Below are 18,721 nucleotides of genomic sequence, written 5' to 3'. Positions count from 1 at the left end.
ACACCAGCTGCTGCTCTTCCCGAATACAGAACGACTTGAGGCTCCCGTCCCATTTCTTGCTAAAATGGTGTGACGTTTTTGTGTAGGTAGGCATAAACCATCCTGTTGTATTGTTTAAGGCTAGGTGTTGCTTTTCTTGCTAAAAACCCTAAGCTTGTTGCAGAAAGAAAGATCAGGTGGAAACAAAAGAGCGGTAATTCAAGGCAGAGAGAGAGAGATTGTTCGGGGGAGGAGATGACATGCCTAGGCAGAGAAGCCCCAAGATCCAAAGTTTTGCCTATCATCTGCTTCTTTTTTCCGCCTGATGTGTTCTTCCTTTTTTCGTCTTCGATTGTTTGATCTGGAAGTTGTGCTCTGTGTGTGTGTCAAGGCTTGCTGGCTGTCGCCGCTGTCTGATGGCGTGTTTGCATGGGGAGGAAGAAGGGAGAATGTTTTGCTCGCTGTGCTATTGTTAAGAAAGGGCCAATAAAACGAAGTCCCAATTTCCCTGTCTAATTTTTGCAAGCCCCAAAATATAAGTGGGGATGCAGATATAGGAGGTTCCAAATGCAGCGCATGTTTTGTTGTTTTCACGGGCGGGAACTACCCTGAAGTCTTGCCAGGGGAAATCAGTCTCGTTGAATTAAAAAAAAAACGGCAGAAAAAAACCAGACTTCGTGTTTTTTATGACGTTTTCTTTTCATTGTTTTGCTCAGTGTGATCCCTTTTTGATCAGTTCATCATTGTTTATCTCAGTCTTATCTATGAACTTTAGCTCAGTCTTATCAGTTACCTTCTATCAGTTTTTGTCTTTTGTTTATCTCAGTCTTATCTATGAACTTTAGCTCAGTCTTATCAGTTACCTTCTCTCAGTTTTTGTCTTTCTTTTAGTTCAGTCTTAACTTTCAAGTAGTCATGTGGCTATCATTTGCAGATCAGTTTTATCACTGTTTAGCTTAGTATTATCTATCATGCATATGCTCTATGGTTGCACGCTCTTAGAAGCTGTATTTGCTTGTTCTTAATTTGTACAGTTAAGCCTATTTTGAATTTTCAGAAATCTGCTAGTTGTAGGTATCAAGTTCAGATTTATGGGCCAGATTTTTTCTACACTAAGGGCTATGGGTATTTCTGTACTGCTAATACCAGCGAACATTTTTTGTGCAGATCAAGACAACTTGTGTGTGCTACATGCTTGATCAAGACAGATGCAGAGAGGCAGTGAAAAGGAGAAGGGGGTGCGGGGTGACATAATGTGTAGAGTGTATATGAGATCCAAAGGTTTGCCCATCTTCTACTTGCTCCTTCATTTTGATGTAGCCTTCCTCATCCCCCTTTATCAGGGATCACTTTATTTCTATGGATCTAATTCTTAGTCGTCCCTCTATTTTCTCTCTTTTTTTCAGATCCCCACCTCGTTTTTCCTGTGTGCTAGCAGACGTTGATGGATGTTGGTGTCTATGCGTGAGGAGGAAGAAGAGAGGATGTTGTGGATGCAGATGATAGTACGTGTCAAGAAATGGAAGGCCGAGTTCTCCTATTCGTGTTTAAGGCCCACAAATATTTAGCTGTGGCCCAGGTCGGCTACTTTCAGTCCCATGTTTTCATTTTTACATGATGCGAAAATAGAGGCTGAATTGATTGGGAGTGTGAGTCGTGAATGAAAAAACCAGGAAAAACCGGACTGAAACAATAAAAAAATTGTTAATGCATGCTTGCCGCTGCTTCCAAGTTCCAAAGTTTGTACAGACCATAACGTCGTGGAGGGTGGCTTCTTGCTTTAGACCAAGGAGTCGCAGCGAATGGCTTCATGCTTCACACCGCAGAGCCGTGGCAGATGGCTTCATGCTTCAGAGCATGGAGCCTTCGATTGCGACTTCATGGCATAGAAGACGGACCATCAACGGCGACTTCATGGTGTAAAGGATGGAGCCTCCAGGTACCACAACCATGCAAACAAGTTAGTTTCTAAATTCTTTTCAAAACCATTTATGCTGACTTTTCAAGAAAAAGGTTAATTTTCTGCCACTTGGGCCTAAAAAATGGGCCATCTGTGTGGTGGCCCAACTTGGCCGAAAAATATGAAACTCTAGTACTGCTGACCAAAGAAAACCAAATATTCTCATGCGAAAGCTGGTTGACCCGACCTTGGGTACGCATGTTCCTGGGTGAACCTAGTAGTAGTAGCTAGGTCCTTGGTCAGCTGCACAACAGCTAAACGCGCAACCGCAACTAATCCTTCCAATCTGTCGATAATAATGACCAGAAGACCGGGCGCCAGAGAGTATGCAGACTGGCATCAGGCAGGCTGGACAAATTAATGGATTCCTTGGACGACTTGCTTAGCTTTATATAAGCATTCACTCAGCATACAGTCCCTCATAATACGGCGAGTTGGTGAAGGCGACACTAACTCACAGGCAGGCAGAGAGATCCAGGCGACCGTGGGCCGGCCGGAGACCAAGAAGAAGGAGGAGGAGACATGGTGCGCGGGAAGCTGGAGGTTCTGCTCGTCTCCGCCAAGGGCCTCGACGACTCCGATTTCTTCAGTACGTAATCATCCACCTTTCTTCCTCCCCATATTCTTCCTGCTGTTCAGCGTTAGATTTATTGAGGTAGATTGTCATCAACATCGCCGAATTAAGGTAGTTCCACGAGCGTATCAGGTTTCTACCCAAAAAACAGAATTGAATTCTCAAGTCAATCTATGTGAGCAACAAAAACTAGCACGAGCGAGACCAAGGCCGGGTTGCATAATTGCATCTAATTCAGAATTCTTTGGTATTTTTTCCTGTCTGTTAAGTGCATATAATATGCTGTGGTATTTTTTCCTGTCTGTTAAGTGCATATAATCATGTGCTATTCGTAACACGTAAGATGGATCAATGAATCAGATAAGATGGACCCTTACGTGATCCTCACCTGCCGCAGCAAGGAGCAGAGAAGCACCGTCGCAAAAGGTACGCATCCGTCTGATCACCATCGATTACTGTAGGACGGCAAAAGAAGTTTGGGGAAGCCTCTCACGTATAAGCGTGGGGTTCCGGTTGTATTTATATTAGGCCAAGAGACCAATTAGGGTTACAATACAGTTAGGATTACAATACAGCTATGTACACCTAATATACGCTAACACCCCCCCGCAGTCGCAGCGGGAGGCTCTCGGACGCATAGACTGGACCGAAAGTCGAGAAATAGCGAAGATGGTAGCCCCTTGGTCATAATATCAGCAAACTGAAGTGCAGAAGGGACGTGCAACACTCGAACTTCGCCAAGAGAAACTTTCTCCCGGACAAAGTGTATGTCGATCTCAATATGCTTCGTGCGGCGATGCTGCACTGGATTGGTCGACATGTAAATGGCAGAAACGTTGTCACAGAAGACAACAGTGGCAGATCGAAGTGGTCGATGGAGTTCCTGTAGCAGCTGACGGATCCAACAACATTCTGCAACCACATGAGCAACAGCGCGATACTCAGCCTCCGCGCTGGAACGAGAGACTGTTGTTTGTCGCTTGGAAGACCAAGAGATCAAACTGTCGCCATAGTAGACACAATATCCCGACGTAGATCGACGTGTATCTGGACAGCCAGCCCAGTCAGCGTCGGAATAAGCCGTCAGGTCGGAAGAAGTAGAGGCACGCAGATGGAGGCCGAAATCCATAGTACCACGAAGATAGCGGAGAACACGCTTGATGAGAGCTAGATGAGGCTGTCTCGGAGCGTGCATGTGAAGGCAGATTTCTTTGGACCGCATAGGAAATATCCGGGCGAGTCAAAGTGAGATACTGCAAGGCACCTGCCAAACTCCTATATTCCGTAGCATCAGGAAGGAGAGCACCATCATGGTCGGATAGCTTAGCCTGAGTGTCAACTGGTGTCGGGGAAGAGTGACAGTCAGACATGCCAGTGGCCGAAGAAGATCGGCGACATGCGGCGTTGTGAGAGAAACAGTCCGATAGAGGATCGACTCACAGCAATACCCAAGAAGAAATGGAGGTCCCCAAGATCAGTCATAGCAAACTCGCTGTGCAATCGCTCCAATAAGCGCCGAAGGAAGACAGATGAGGATGCGGTAACTATGATGTCGTCGACATAGAGGAGCAAGTAGGCCGTGTCCTTTGCCGGACCGGAGAACAAACAATGAGGTGTCCGTCTTCGAGGCGGTAAAACCCATGGTAGCAAGGTAGGTGGCAAACCGGCTGGTACCAGGCGCGAGGTGCTTGCTTCGGTCCATATAAAGACTTGTGGAGACAGCAGACATGATCAGGCCGAGAGGGGTCCACAAATCCAGGTGGCTGCGACAGAGAACCACCTCATCAAGATTGCCATGTAGGAAAGCATTCTTGACGTCGAGCTGACGGATGGGCCAAGAACTGGAGACGGCGATGTGCAGCACCAGCCGTATAGTAGCAGGTTTGACAACAGGACTGAAGGTTTCGTCGTAGTCAATACCGGGACGCTGAGAAAATCCACGAACAACCCAGCGGGCCTTGTAGCGAGCGAGAGACCCATCGGAGTGGAATTTCTGCCGGAATATCCACTTGCCAGTCACGATGTTGGCACGAGGTGGGCGTGGCACAAGGGACCATGTGCCGTTGTCAATGAGTGCACGATGCTCTTCCGCCATGGCGGTACGCCACCGAGGGTCTTGCATAGCTTGACGGAAGGTGGTTGGTACAGGATCAGCAGGAGCATCGACAGCCGAAAGGTTGAGCCGATCAACAGGACGGACAACACGTCCAGACCGTGACGTGCGCGGAGCCGGAGCAGCGGGCGACGTAGAGGTAGTGGAGCGCTCGCGAGCAGGTGCTGTCCCGGTAGGAGAGCGGCGTCGGCAGGGTGCCGAGGCGCCACGGCAGGCTGCGGAGGTGCCGCGGCAGATCGGCTGGAGAGGTCGTGGCAGGCTGCCGTGGTGGTGCTGCGAGAGGACCCGGTGTTGGGCGCGTGAGGTAGCAGCAGGAACAACCAGGGGATCATCGAAGAGGAAGTCCAGACGCCGCGACGATGATGGAGACGGCGACGTAGGCCGTGGTGCTGCAAGCTGAAACGGAAAAATAGTCTCGTCGAATACCACATGACGGGAGACAATTAGTTTGCCGTTTGTTGGATTATAGCAGCGATACCCTCGGTGGTTGGAAGGATATCCAAGAAAGATACAAGCAACAGAACGAGCGCTGAGCTTATGTTTCGCCGTTGATGACAAGTTAGGGTAGCAAAGGCAGCCGAAGACCCTAAGGTTGTCATAGCGAGGAGGACGACCATGGAGGCGAGTATAGGGAACCTGAGACGCAATTGCTTTGCAAGGACGCCTGTTGAGAAGGTAGGTAGACGTGGCGAGAGCTTCAGCCCAGAACTCCGAGGGAAGATGGGCATGAAACATAATGGTGCGGATAGTGTCGTTGATGGTGCGTATAGCTCTTTCGGCCTTGCCGTTTTGCTGAGACGCATATGGACACGATAAGCGGAGGTGAGTGCCATGCGTGGAGAGTAGAGTATCAACATGAGAGTTGAGGAACTCGGTGCCATTGTCTGTTTGAAGGGAGCGGATGGTGGCGCCAAACTGTGTGCGTGCATATGCAAAGAAATTCTGGAGTGTGCGGGCAACATCGGATTTTTGTGTGAGCGGAAAAGTCCAATAGAAGTGTGAGTAGTCATCGACAATTACAAGATAATAGCGACAACCAGAAATACTTAATATGGGTGATGTCCACAAATCACAATGTATCAAATCGAAAGCAGCACTAGACACAGAAGTAGATGAACTAAACGGCAACCTAACATGTTTGCCGAGTTGACACGCATTGCACACACTAGAATGGCGACGTTTATTACACTTTATCAAATCTAGACGCTGAAGGGAGGATATGGCGTCGTGACCCGGGTGACCCAAGCGTTGGTGCCATAGCTCTTTATTGGATGACGCAAGTAAGGCGGTGGACTTGGTGGTAGGCCAACGGGTTGAAGTGCCGGGAAAGGTGTAAAGATCTCCGTCACTATTGCATCGAAGAATCACGCGACGGGTCTTCAGGTCCTTCACAGAGAAACCAAAGGCGTCAAACTCGATGGAACAAATATTATCACGTGTGAACTTGCGGATGGAAAGCAAATTACGAATAATATGTGGAACAAGAAGAACATGATTGAGTTTAAACGTGTGGCCCGATGGTGTTTGAAACGAAGTATGACCCGAGGAGGTGATCGGAACAGTGTGACCATTACCGACGGTGACAAAGTGCGGAGACGAGAGGGGTGTAGGAACGGAGATGTTACCATCATCATAGGTCATGTGGGACGAGGCGCCGGAGTCCATGACCCACCCGCCTGCTGCAGTGGCGAGGTTGTTGAGGGCGGCGATCAAGGCAGAGTTGTCCCAGGTGGCCGGGGCGTTGGACGACGGTGCAGACGAGAAGAGCGGCGCCGAGGTGGTGTGGTAGGCCTGCGGACGCGGGCCGAGGATGCCAGGGGCGTTGGGGGCATGCCACTGTCCCGTGCCTGGAGAAAAGCAAACCCAAGGTCCCGCGGGTGCAGGGTTCACCGAGCGGGAGGCGGGCTGGCCACCCCCGTTCTTCGGCTTGTTCTTCGGCTTCTTGGTCTTGCCGCTGGTGGAGGACTCGCCGCGGCAAGCAGTACCAGTGCACGTGGCAGACGGTGCAGGGAAGCGGGCGCACAGGCTACGAGAGCCGTCGACGCGGCGTTGGCGGCCGCGTTGGACTGCTGCATCTCTTCCATGAGGAGCATGCTCCGGGCACGGAGGAAGGAAGGCAGCGGGTCCGTCATGGAGATGATGGTGGCGGCGGACGCGAACCGCGGACCCAGACCGCGAAGCGTGTTGAGGACGAGGGCGCGGTCGGAGACGGGCGAGTCGTTGTCGGCGAGGGCGTCGGAGAGCTGCTTCTGACGGCGGCAGTACTCGGTGATGGAGGAGGCGCCTTGAGCTAGCTGACGAAAATCGTTGTCGAGGTAGATCGCTTTGCTAGTTTTGTTGGCGGAGAAGAGCTCGTGGATAGCGAGCCAGAGCTGGCGCGCCGTTTGGTCACGGGCGAGCACCATGTCCGCGACGTCCTCGTCGATGCCAGAGTGGAGGTGATGGAGGACGGTGTAGTCGTTGGACGACCAGGACGCGTCGGTGCGGTTGGCGGCGGTGGTGCCGTCGATGTGGCCGATGAGGCCGGCGCGGCCAAGAGACGCCTTCATGTAGATACTCCACTTGGTGTAGTTGGAGGCATCGAGGGAGAGAACCACGGGCGCATGGCTGCGAGAGGCACCGCCAGGCAGCACAGCGCCGGAGGAGGAGGAGACCAAGGCGCCGGAGGTGGCGTCGAGGGCGGCTGGAGAGGACATTGGGGCAGCGGAAGGGTGAGACGGCGGCGGCCTAGGTTAGGGTTTAGGCTGCGGCGGCGGCTAGGGTAGGATCAATCTGATACCATGTAGGACGGCAAAAGAAGTTTGGGGAAGCCTCTCACGTATAAGCGTGGGGTTCCGGTTGTATTTATATTAGGCCAAGAGACCAATTAGGGTTACAATACAGTTAGGATTACAATACAGCTATGTACACCTAATATACGCTAACAATTACTCTCGCACGGCCTCGTCCCTCCATCGTATCGCCGATTCATTATCTCATCTTACCAACTCTTTGTTGTTTATATATCAGGAGCAGGAAGCGACCCTGAATGGAACGAGACCTTCTTCTTCGCCGTCTCCGGCAACGCGGCACAGCTCCACGTCAAGATCATGGACAGCGACGTCTTCTCGGCCGACGATCTCATCGGAGAAGCAAGGCAATTTCCCACGCACACACACATTCCCATATTCTGTTCTCTCGAGTTATTCTCAATAGTGTTCCTGCACAAAGTTGTGCGCTAGCACGCATCAAGTTCTCTGATGGATGTTGCACATTCTGGTTCTCCAAACTCTGACAAGTAGTTAACTCAACTTTTTTTTTCTTCAGCATCCCGCTTGAGGCGGTGCTCCTGGAAGGCAACCTGCCGCCGACCGTGCACCGGATCGTCAAGGACGAGGAGTACAGCGGGGAGATCAAGATTGCGCTCACCTTCACCCCAGCTGAGGTAACATTTCCTCTGCACTCGCGACATCTGTGTTGGGATTTCATGGGTGGCTGATCAATCGGGAACTGTATATATATTCCCCAGGAAAACGAGGAGGAGGAGAGCTATGGCGGCTGGAATCAATCGACCTGAAGTTTTAAACACTACTAGTCAGCAGCTAGAGAATGATGTGTGTGTTGCAAGTTTGTCCGCCGGTCTGTCTGTCAGATTATGATTGCAACAAATGGGGAACTGCTTTTGATCCGTATTTTCTTCTCCTCGATGTGTTGTGATGTTCGTTTTTTTTACACAGATACAGTAGGAAAAGATCCCTTCTAAGTCATTTTTTATTCATAAAGGGATATTTACATGATACAAACCCATAGGGCCATAGTTTAGATTGTGTCAAGCCATGCTTGCATCCCCTCTTTAAGACTAAGCCAGCTCTACAAATTATATGGAAAACATATTTAAATCTAGTAATACATATGGTGACATATGGGATCTTATTATTGAAGATGTAATTATTCCTTTGATCCCATATGCTACAACAACCAATGATAAGAATCTCCACGAGGAATGGAAATAAATATATTTCCTTAGCATCCAAAATCATTTTGTAGATATCATAGTCAGAATTCAATTCAAGTCCAATACCCCACCAGAAGCTTTGACTGAAGATGCATTCAAATAAAAGATGCAACATGGTTTCCTCAGGGCATGTATCACGTAGAATGCAGCTGTATTCCACATATAAATTCTTTTTCTTCATCATTTCTTTGGTATTGAGATTGCTGCTGTATAGAAGGAGCCATGCAAAGAATTTGTGTCTAGGTAGACAACATGATTTCCATATATCCAGAATTCTTTTTGGCCCCTCATAATTGCCCATAAGTTCATTGTATACCTTTTTGGTAGAATAGTTGCTCCACTGACCACCTCCTCTCCCTCCCTCATGGGCGAAGCCCACGGCCACGGTACCCGACCGACGGCCAGATCTAGATCGGTTTTTTTGTGGTGACCCGACGATATATGTTGTTACCGCCGGTATCTATATCTTTTTTTTTTTAGATTCTCAGGGAGACATCTACACCATTTTTAGAGTCGGGTTATGAGAGGAAAACCTCCTAACACCATCCCACCGGTACAAGTTTCCCAACAAAACCACCATACCAAGTTCACAACACAAGATGGAAAAACCGAATAGATTCGCAACAATGGCAGTATTTCCTTTTTCTCACAAAAAGCTATGCCGCCACTAGATAATCTGGTTTCCTCAACATATTTCTTGGTATTCTTCTTGGCATCGGCTGCCATCTAGTAGCATCGTAGCCTGTGAGGAGGTCATTACCTTGTTGCCTCCTGTACTTGAAGTCTCGAGCATCTCTCCTCCTGGCTCATATTGATGTTCAAAGCCTTTTATATCTAAAAAAAATCAATGGGATGGAAAGGAAAACACATTAACATATTATTTTAGAAAAAAATCATTGGAAAAATAAAACGTTCTCTTTCATGTTTCAAGTAAAATGCACCTGTGAATGGGTATAATCCAAGTAGATTCTGTATTTCTTCTTAGTGGATGTGTGGGGTCGAATTTTGACATGTCGTTTACCGTATGACAAATGAATGTCATATTAAAGGGTGAATTGAGAGCTTAGGTGCTGGATCGAGCGCACCTAAACTCCCAGCTTGAGGAAAGATCATCATTTTTTTCAAAAGACAGAGACATCATGAAATGGAATAAATATATAACCTTTAGTGATAACATCCCTACTCAATAGTTTGCAAAGTTAAAGGAAAAGTACGGAGAACAAGGAATAATTACCAGACATTTTTTTTGCACTTATCGGAGAAGTTAAACGGAAAGTACCGAGAACAAGGGCACCCTCGTGTAATAATATAACTTGAAGGAGATCCTGCGCGTTGCAGGGGGACCTCTCCGATAACTATATTGTGTAAACAAAAGGGTAGGAAACACATGAAACATGATGTTGTGCACATGAATATGAAACAATCAATTGGTCAAAAATATTCGAGAGGCTAAATTTAAATTGACATTGTTAATGGAGACATGTGCAATTTATCAAATTATCAATGTCGAGTTGAAATCCAATAAAAATGTTGGAAACATGAAAGGAACCTATGATTGAGTATTGGAAAAAAAACACAAAAAAATTTCTCCTAAAACAATTTAAATAGCATAGTCATAAGCATTTGAATTCTCCTTGCCTTGTAGGCTGTTGCAGCCAGGTTGATTGTAAACTTTACTCATCAAGTAGTTGTTTGGTGGTATCGGACAGTTAGATGGATGGTTCACTAGTTGAAAACGGGGCTTTAGCACCGGTTGCCCAACCAGTGCAAAGCACCGGTGCTAAAGCCCTCTCCCTTTAGCACCGGTTGTGTTAACAGGTGCTAAAGGGGCACCACGTGGCGGCTGTCAAGCGCATGCGCGGGAGGACCTTTAGAACCGGTTCATGTTAGCTGAAGGGTCTGCCGCGGCAGAATCCGCTACCGGTGCCATGTTTTGTATCTATTTTTTCTAATTATTTTCCACTACCTTTTCTTTTCTGTTTTTTCAGAATTTCTAGTATTTTAGTTATTTGACAAGTTTAGTCTCTAACTAAACTTAATTTCTACTCAAATTACTTACTTGTGGTCATACTTCCCGCTCGGTCACCCATCGTCCCACTACTCTAGCACTAGCACGCTTAACTTCCGTGTTCCTTCCAATCTCGCTTCCAAGTGATTCGCGCGCATGTTATTGATAGTATCATATCAATTCTGTTAACATGTTGTCACGATATCTCACTTTTTTATTGTTTGAATTCCAACTAATTCTTTTAATAAACAAAAGTAATGACGTAATAATAATCTTGAATAAATAAATAAACAATAAATTTTCAATTTTTCTAAATTTAATTTTTTGTTAAAAGAAAAAAACCTGAAAATATGAAAATCTAAAAATTGGCTAACCTTTATGGTTAAGTAATAGTAATTTATGCAGGAAGGAATTATTAATTTTTAAAAATTTAAAATATAAAAAATATAAAATTCTTAATTTCTAGCAAAAATTAAAATCTTTCTACTTTCATATTTTCGTTTGGAATTTTGAGAATCCAAAAATTGGCTAACTGAGTTGTTAATTTCACCTAATAGTAGGTTGTGTAACATATATGAATCTCAAAAAAAAATATTTTTTCAATTTTCTATCATTTTCTTTTGTATTTTACGAAGCTAAAAAAGCGATCGGGCGGGGGGGGGGGGGGGGGGGTGTGGAGTGCGTGGAGAGCAAAAAAACCTTTAAAATCGGTTCGTGCTTGCTAAAGGACCTTTAGCACCGGTTCATGTCACGAACCGGTGTTAAAGGGTTCGCACCTGGCGGCAACCCTTTAGCACCGGTTTGTGCCACGAACCGGTGCTAAAGGTCCCGTACGGACTGATGCTAAAGCCCTGAACGCTTGAACCGGTGCCAATGCACCCTTTAGTCTAGGTTCGTAGCTCATCCGGTGCTAAAGTTCCGGCCAGCTCTAAACATAAGCCATTCCTACTAGGAAGACGAAGTGGAGGAGGCTGGATGAGCAGTAGTCAGGGATTCCATGTGGAAGTGGAAGAGAACGGGATGGGGAACAATGAAAACTTAATGTAGCCTAACCAAGCGTCAGATTACTTCTTTACATGAGATTTATTTCCAGGAGCCTGTACAGGGAGAAATGGATTTTTCTGACATGACATGACCGGGACAATATGGTGGACGGCTACAGATGAGAATCAAATGGCTGCAATTTGTTGATGACGTTGTGAGGTTGCATGTTAAGATATACTGTATAACTTAAATAACCCTCTAACGGGGTTTTGCTGGATTAGAAGCTCCGCTCTTCCCTAGTTTGACAAAATCCTTGAAGATGTAATGATCCTGTGCAGTTCAGTCTGGTAGTGTGTGGTGTTTTTTGGTAGTTTTGAGACTTGCTTTTGATGGCGCTGATCCTGTTTACCTATAGGAACGTTGTATCAGTGCCGTGGTGATCCCTGATGGGTGTGGTTCTTAGCTAGCTGACGAGTTGCTTTAAAACCTTTATTTTTCTTGTTCTGAACATTATGGTTTCATATAATGGAACCGGGAGATGTCTTCCTGAGAATCTAAAAAAGAGACATACTCCGTGAGCTGGTGCAAAGCATGCAACAAAAGAACTTGGAGCGCAGTCCTGAACTGACCGATCGATAGAGCAGTCCTGAACTGACCGATCGATAGAGCAGTCGTCAACCTAGTACGGAGTAGGTAGGTCCTTGGTCAGCTGCACAACAGCTAGACGCGCTGGCGCAACTAACGCTTCCAATCTGTCAAAAATAATGACCCGAAGACCAACAGCTCGAGAATATGCAGCCTGGCATCAAGCTGGCTGGTTAAATGAGTAGATTCCGTCAAAGACTTGCTTATCTTTATATAAGCATTCACTCAGCATACAGCCCCCTCATAATACGGCGAGTTGGTGAAGGCGACAATTCACTCACAGGCAGGCAGGCAGAGAGAACCAGGAGACCAAGAAGGAGGAGTCATGGTGCGCGGGAAGCTGGAGGTTCTGCTCATCTCTGCCAAGGGCCTCGACGACTCCGATTTCTTCAGTACGTAATCATACAACCTTTCCTCCTCTTCTTTTTCTTTGATCAACGTACAGAGGTAGATCATGACCATCACCTAATCAAGGTAGATCCACGAGCGTAGATTGAGTTTTGTCAAGATTTCTGACGGGGGAAGGGAAAATTGATTACGAGGTCAACATATGAGGGGCAGAAAGAAAGACTGAATTTTGACATGAGATCGACTGAATTTTGCATCTGTTTAGTAACTAACTGCCCGACAGAGTTTGGAAGACACAGGATCTGGATGATAGATTTTTTTTTTTTTTTGCATCATCGATCAACACTGCATGAAACTCTTGCATGTTATATGTTTTTTCTGATGTTCGTCGCACGCATATATTTATATGGTGAATCAGATCGGATGGACCCCTACGTGATCCTCACCTGGCGCAGCAACGAGCAGAAGAGCACCGTTGCAAAAGGTACATCCCGTCCAACCATCATCCACAAGAAATTACTCATAGATAGCCAGCGATTATCTCATCTTAACACAATATTTCTAGAATACATCGTGAAAAGGTTTATTAATCACACAAAAGAAGGTGTCAAGCGACACAACATCACCACAAAGAAGCAAGTTATCCTTTCATCTGAACACAATTCTCTGCTTTAACTCATGTAACAGGAGCAGGGGGCGAGCCTGAATGGAACGAGACGTTCGCCTTCAAGGTCTACAGCAGCGCCGACAACTCCCCGCAGCTCAGCCTCAAGATCATGGACAGCGACACCTTCTCGGCCGACGATATTGTCGGAGAAGCAAGGCAATTATTCCCAAACACATACTACATGCTCTGAATTAGCAAACTTCTTTTTGTCAAGATTTTGAAGTTGTTGACCGGGCCTGCCGCTCGGTGAATTACCACACATTAGTTTCACTCGAGTTTCATCGCCATCGCTCTCAACTCTGACTGAACTTCTCTTCAGCATCCCGCTGGAGGCCGTGCTCCTGGAAGGAAGCCTGCCGCCGACCGTGCACCGGATCGTCAAGGACGAGGAGTACCGCGGGGAGATCAAGATTGCGCTCACCTTCACCCCAGCAGAGGTAACATTTCCTTTGCACTTGCCACATCTTTGTTCGGGAGTAAGTGGGATTTCATAGGTGCATGGCTGATCAATTGGGAGCCGTATCTTCTCCAGGAAAATGAGGAGGAGGAGAGCTATGGCGGCTGGAACCAATCGGCCTGAAGTTTTATACACTGCTAGTAGCGTGCATCCACATCCATCAGCAAGAGGGTGATGTTTGTCTGCCTGTCACTGCAAGTCTGTCCTGTCACATTATGGTTGCAGCAAATGGGGAACGGCTTTTGATCGGTGCTTTGATCTACTAGATGTGTTTTGATGTTCGTTGTTGCAGTCTACTTGCAAGAAGTAGCAGTTTTTCTTTTGAACAAACCAGAAGCTGTAGTAGTGAAGCAGGGTGATGTTTGTCTGTCTGTCACTGCAAGTTTGTCGTTGCCTATTCGACGGTACCTCGGAGGAGGGATCCTCACGAGGGGGAGAAGAAGTAGGGGCCATAGGGCGGAGTGCACACGGGACGGTGGTACGCGATTTACCCAGCTTCGGAACACCTGCGCGATGACAGGGCCTACTGCTGCTTGTCTGGAATTATCTGGGCGCTTTCGCGTTGTTACAATGAGTTGAGGTTCTGCCTCTAGGGCTCCCGGGATCCGGCTTATAAAGGCGCACGGATCTAGGGTTTACACGGAGAGTCCTAGCCGGATTACAGATAGCCTAGCTACGGTACAATATCTTGCCTTGCACGTCACGGATCCGCCTTCCATATACGTCGTACTGGATCCGGGTTCCTCATGGGCCTCCGCGGATCCGGGTTACTCTTAATGTCGGTACGGATCCGGCTTACTGATCCTGGGCCGGACTTCTTCCTTCATGATCAACAGCAACTGAGCCGCCCGATGGGCCACATGCCTCATCACCATCTGTGGGCCACCCGGGCTTGCCGGATCTAAGCACTGTCGATGGTACACCCATGAAGTATACCCACAACAGTAGCCCCCAGAGTTCTCCGAGTTTCGCCTGCAGTTTCCGCCATGCTTGCACCTTAGGTTTCCGGCATCGTTGGTAACGCGGAGAAATTTGAAGAACTCCAACTTCACATTTTCTTCTTTCCTAACCTTTAGTCAGAAAATCCCCCATCCTGCGGGACTTCATCCATCGACAGTTTCAAACATGTCTCCGGGTTACTCCCCTGCTTGCGAATGAGAATTACTTATCTTCACGCTTTTACCCGGAATCTTAATAGACTCAAACGGTTCCGCCAATTCTGGCGCCATTTTCGCGCGATTTGTGCGGTAACTTATCTCTAGCCATTTTTACTGTTAGGGTTTGGGACACGTGTCACGCATCCAACGGCGCGACGCTTGCGTTCCGACCACAGGATGCGGAGCACGAATCTCGTCCCTCAGCCTATAAATATCCGCCGTCGACCCTAACTCCTCATTCACCCCCCTTTCTCACCTCTCCACGCAGCGCCGCCCGCGAGCTCTTCCTCCGCCGTGCCGGAACCCGCCGGAAAAGTCGCCGGAGCATCACCGGAGCGAGTTCACCACCGTGGTGTTCTTCGTGTTCTTAACTCCGGCGAGCCACCGTACAAAAACCTCGTCGCCGGCGACTCCAACCACCGCGAAGTCCATTACAGTAAGTTCTCCGAGCTTCGACCTTTGCCGTAGTTGGTAGGGATGATCATTAGGTTGACGACGCAGGATCCGACTAAATTACGTTTTCCGCCACTGCTTTTCTCTTCAGATGTCTTCTGTGACTCCGCCTCCAACCTCCGAGCCCATCATGGCAACTCCCATCTCCTCCGCCCCTCCACCGTTCGCCCCGGTCCACCTGGATCCCATCAAGGATTCCGGCAAGGACACTGAAGGAACTTCTGCTAACCCGGAGAAAGCCTCCGGGGAGGAAAAGGCGGAACAAAAGGCGGAAGAAATCGCCGCCAGGAAATCCAAAGCTCGTCAGCGAGACGCTGAAGCCAAAGGGAAATGGTGGCCCTGCACCACCACTGACACGGAGCTGAAGAACTTGGAGACAGAAGGTTTTCTGCTCCCCGGAAGCTGGCGAACAGTTCCGGGTTCCCTGGCTCCAGCCCCACAGGATGGCGAGATGGTGGTAACGAAGGCGCTGGTGGAGCGAGGTTTCTCTTTTCCGCCATCTGATTTCTTCTCGGAAATCCTGAAGGCGTACGGGCTCCAGCCCCACAACATATCGCCGAACAGCGTCCTGGCGATTAGCAACCATGTCACTCTCTGCGAGGGCCACCTCCGGGTAACTCCCGAACTTCCCCTCTTCCAATACTATTTCTCTGTCAAGAAGGAGAAGATCCGCCAGACTTCCGAGTTGGCGACTTGCGGATCCATCACCTTCATGCTCCGCCCCGGCCGCGTCTACCCCCATACCGACTGATGTCTACGTTCCCCCTCCTTTCCTGTAGACAGTGTTGGGTCTCCAAGAGCAGAGGTTTGTAGAACAGCAGCAAGTTTTCCCTTAAGTGGATCACCCAAGGTTTATCGAACTCAGGGAGGAAGAGGTCAAAGATATCCCTCTCATGCAACCCTGCAACCACAAAGCAAGAAGTCTCTTGTGTCCCCAACACACCTAATAGGTGCACTAGTTCGGCGAAGAGATAGTGAAATACAGGTAGTATGAATAAGTATGAGCAGTAGCAACGGTGCCAGAAAATAGCTTGCTGGCGTGTAGTTGATGGTGGTAGTATTGCAGCAGTAGTATCACAGTAAAACAGTAAACAAGCAGCGATAGCAGTATTTAGGAACAAGGCCTAGGGATTTCACTTTCACTAGTGGACACTCTCAACATTGATCACATAACAGAACAGATAAATGCATACTCTACACTCTTGTTGGATGATGAACACATTGCGTAGGATTACACGAACCCTCAATGCCGGAGTTAACAAGCTCCACAATAATGCTCATATTTTAGTAACCTTTAGTGTAAGATAGATCAAAAGACTAAACCAAGTACTAGCATAGCATGCACACTGTCACCTTCATGCATATGTAGGAGGAATAGATCACATCAATATATCATAGCAATAGTTAACTTCGCAATCTACAAGAGATCATGATCATAGCATAAACCAAGTACTAACACGGTGCACACACTGTCACCTTTACACACGTGCAGGAGGAATAGAACTACTTTAATAACTTTGCTAGAGTAGCACATAGATAGTAGTGATACAAAACTCATATGAATCTCAATCATGTAAAGCAGCTCATGAGATTATTGTATTGAGGTACATGGGAGAGAGATGAACCACATAGCTACAGCGGAGCCCTCAGCCTCGGGGGTGGATTACTCCCTCCTCATCATGGAGGCAGCGATGGCGGTGAAGATGGCGGTGAAGACGGCGGTGGAGATGGCTCCGGGGGCAATTCCCCGTCCCGGCAGGGTGCCGAAACAGAGTTCTGTCCCCCGAATTGGAGTTTCGCGACGGTGGCGGCGCCCCTGGAGTCTTTCTGGAGTTTCGTCAATTGGTCATAGGGTTTTCGCGACGGAGGCTTTAAATAGGCGAAGAGGCGGCGCAGGAGGGTCGAAGGGGTGACGACACCATAGGGCGGCGCGGCCAGGGCCTGGGCCGCGCCGGCCTAGGGTCTGGGGGCCCAGTGCCCCCCCCTCTGGTCCTTCCCAGGTGTTCTGGATGCTTCCGGTGAAAATAGGAACTTTGGCGTTGATTTCGTCCGATTCCGAGAATATTTCGTTACTAGGATTTCTGAAACCAAAAACAGCAGAAAACAGGAACTGGCACTTCGGCATCTTGTTAATAGGTTAGTTCCAGAAAATGCACGAATATGACATAAAGTGTGCATAAAACATGTAGATAACATCAATAATGTGGCATGGAACATAAGAAATTATCGATACGTCGGAGACGTATCACCGACCGCCACGAATCCGCGCGGTATTGGTCCGGAGGCTTCTTCTATCTGAAGGACGTCTCCGACCCGGCGGGCAACATGACACTTCCATTATTCAAGAACAGCCCCGCCAGTGAAACTCCGGCATGGACACAGTGCCCCCACTTCTCCGACTCGCCTCAGCTGACCCGCGCTGTCAGGCGGATCTGCAAGCTCACGGAGGAGGGGCTGACGGGGAAGGATTTAACCCTTTCCTGGTTCACCAAGCGGATCCAGCCGCTCCAACACAGGGACCGCCTGATGTTCGAATACACAGGGCGCGACGACCCAATGCGCGCCACCAAAGACAATCTCTCCGCCGACGCCATCGACAAGAGGATCCGGGTCCTCATCAAAATCCCACGTGAACTCCATGTTCACGTGTGCAACAAAGACATCCACACGAATGGTTCCGGAACCGCGGTACGTCGGCTTGACTTTAGTCTATTGCTTCTCTTCAAACTTTTTTGTCTAAGTGTTTAACTTCGCATTAGCTCGAGGCGCTTGAAGAAAACGAACTCGGAACTCTCCTCCGGGTTCCTTCTTCCGGCAACGCGGATCCGGAAGCTGCATCGGAGGCGGAAGCTCCCGAGGCCCCACGCCCTGCTAAGAGGAAGAAGCCAGCTCCTTCCAGCCCCTATGCGAAACGCGCCCGCGAAGTGCTTAGCACTGCGGCCACCCGGAAAGCGGAGGCGGAGAAGAAGCGCCTTTCACTGATTAATACCAGCAACAAGGGGCAGCCTGCAATCCAGCATTTCTTCAAGCCTTCCGGGTAAGCTCCTATTTCCGAGATCCAAGTTCTGGTTTCACGCTCAAACTCTTATACTTTTATGTTTTTTCTGAAGCTCCGGAAGCTAGCCCCCCAAGGCCCCAAGGGTCCCGAAGAAGAGAGCCAGGCCATCTCCGGCTTCCATTCCTATTACTCCCGAGGTTGAAGTTCCGCCCAAGGCTTCATCCGCCTCCAAGCCGGATCCGAAAGATGTCATCGACCTTGATGACCTTCCTGAGGATCCCGCTCACCATGGCGATTCCGCCAAGGGGACCTCTTCACCCGTTCCTCCGCAGGATCAGCCAAGCTCCGCTTTCGCGGGGCCCACAGGAGAAGAACAGGAGCAAA

The 18,721-nt window shown here is 48.4% G+C and overlaps 2 protein-coding genes and 1 long non-coding RNA gene across 3 annotated transcripts; all 3 read left to right on the top strand.

Annotated features, from left to right (window-relative positions):
- The first annotated feature begins 306 nt into the window (after window positions 1-306).
- On the top strand, window positions 307-1,658 carry LOC127337094 (uncharacterized). Its single transcript, XR_007873652.1, has 2 exons — window positions 307-1,260; window positions 1,386-1,658. It is a non-coding gene; the product is annotated as an uncharacterized lncRNA (long non-coding RNA).
- Window positions 1,659-2,300: 642 nt separating this feature from the next.
- LOC127337092 (elicitor-responsive protein 3) lies at window positions 2,301-8,297 on the top strand. The gene is made up of 5 exons (XM_051363972.2): window positions 2,301-2,528; window positions 2,874-2,939; window positions 7,636-7,762; window positions 7,933-8,050; window positions 8,135-8,297. The coding sequence occupies exons 1-5, from the start codon at window positions 2,462-2,464 to the stop codon at window positions 8,180-8,182; spliced, it is 426 nt and encodes a 141-aa protein (XP_051219932.1). The 5' UTR covers window positions 2,301-2,461; the 3' UTR covers window positions 8,183-8,297.
- Window positions 8,298-12,477: 4,180 nt separating this feature from the next.
- Window positions 12,478-14,105, top strand: LOC139829760 (elicitor-responsive protein 3-like). Its single transcript, XM_051363970.2, has 5 exons — window positions 12,478-12,649; window positions 13,024-13,089; window positions 13,293-13,428; window positions 13,592-13,709; window positions 13,805-14,105. Exons 1-5 carry the CDS (start codon window positions 12,583-12,585, stop codon window positions 13,850-13,852), a joined length of 435 nt encoding a protein of 144 aa, XP_051219930.1. The 5' UTR covers window positions 12,478-12,582; the 3' UTR covers window positions 13,853-14,105.
- Window positions 14,106-18,721: the final 4,616 nt, after the last annotated feature.

The sequence above is a fragment of the Lolium perenne genome, chromosome 2, assembly GCF_019359855.2.
Source record: "Lolium perenne isolate Kyuss_39 chromosome 2, Kyuss_2.0, whole genome shotgun sequence".
Lineage (NCBI taxonomy): Eukaryota > Viridiplantae > Streptophyta > Magnoliopsida > Poales > Poaceae > Lolium > Lolium perenne.
The sequence above is the reverse complement of the archived record's forward strand: the minus strand, read 5'-3'. Positions and strand labels throughout refer to the sequence as shown.

Bases quoted from the DNA above. Each gene is read 5' to 3' on its own strand.
- LOC127337092 (XM_051363972.2), top strand. From the start codon at position 2,462: ATGGTGCGCGGGAAGCTGGAGGTTCTGCTCGTCTCCGCCAAGGGCCTC. The intron at 7,763-7,932 runs GCAATTTCCCAC...TTTTTTCTTCAG, and splicing joins GATCTCATCGGAGAAGCAAG to CATCCCGCTTGAGGCGGTGC. The intron at 8,051-8,134 runs GTAACATTTCCT...TATATTCCCCAG, and splicing joins TCACCTTCACCCCAGCTGAG to GAAAACGAGGAGGAGGAGAG.
- LOC139829760 (XM_051363970.2), top strand. From the start codon at position 12,583: ATGGTGCGCGGGAAGCTGGAGGTTCTGCTCATCTCTGCCAAGGGCCTC. The intron at 13,090-13,292 runs GTACATCCCGTC...CTCATGTAACAG, and splicing joins GAAGAGCACCGTTGCAAAAG to GAGCAGGGGGCGAGCCTGAA. The intron at 13,429-13,591 runs GCAATTATTCCC...ACTTCTCTTCAG, and splicing joins GATATTGTCGGAGAAGCAAG to CATCCCGCTGGAGGCCGTGC.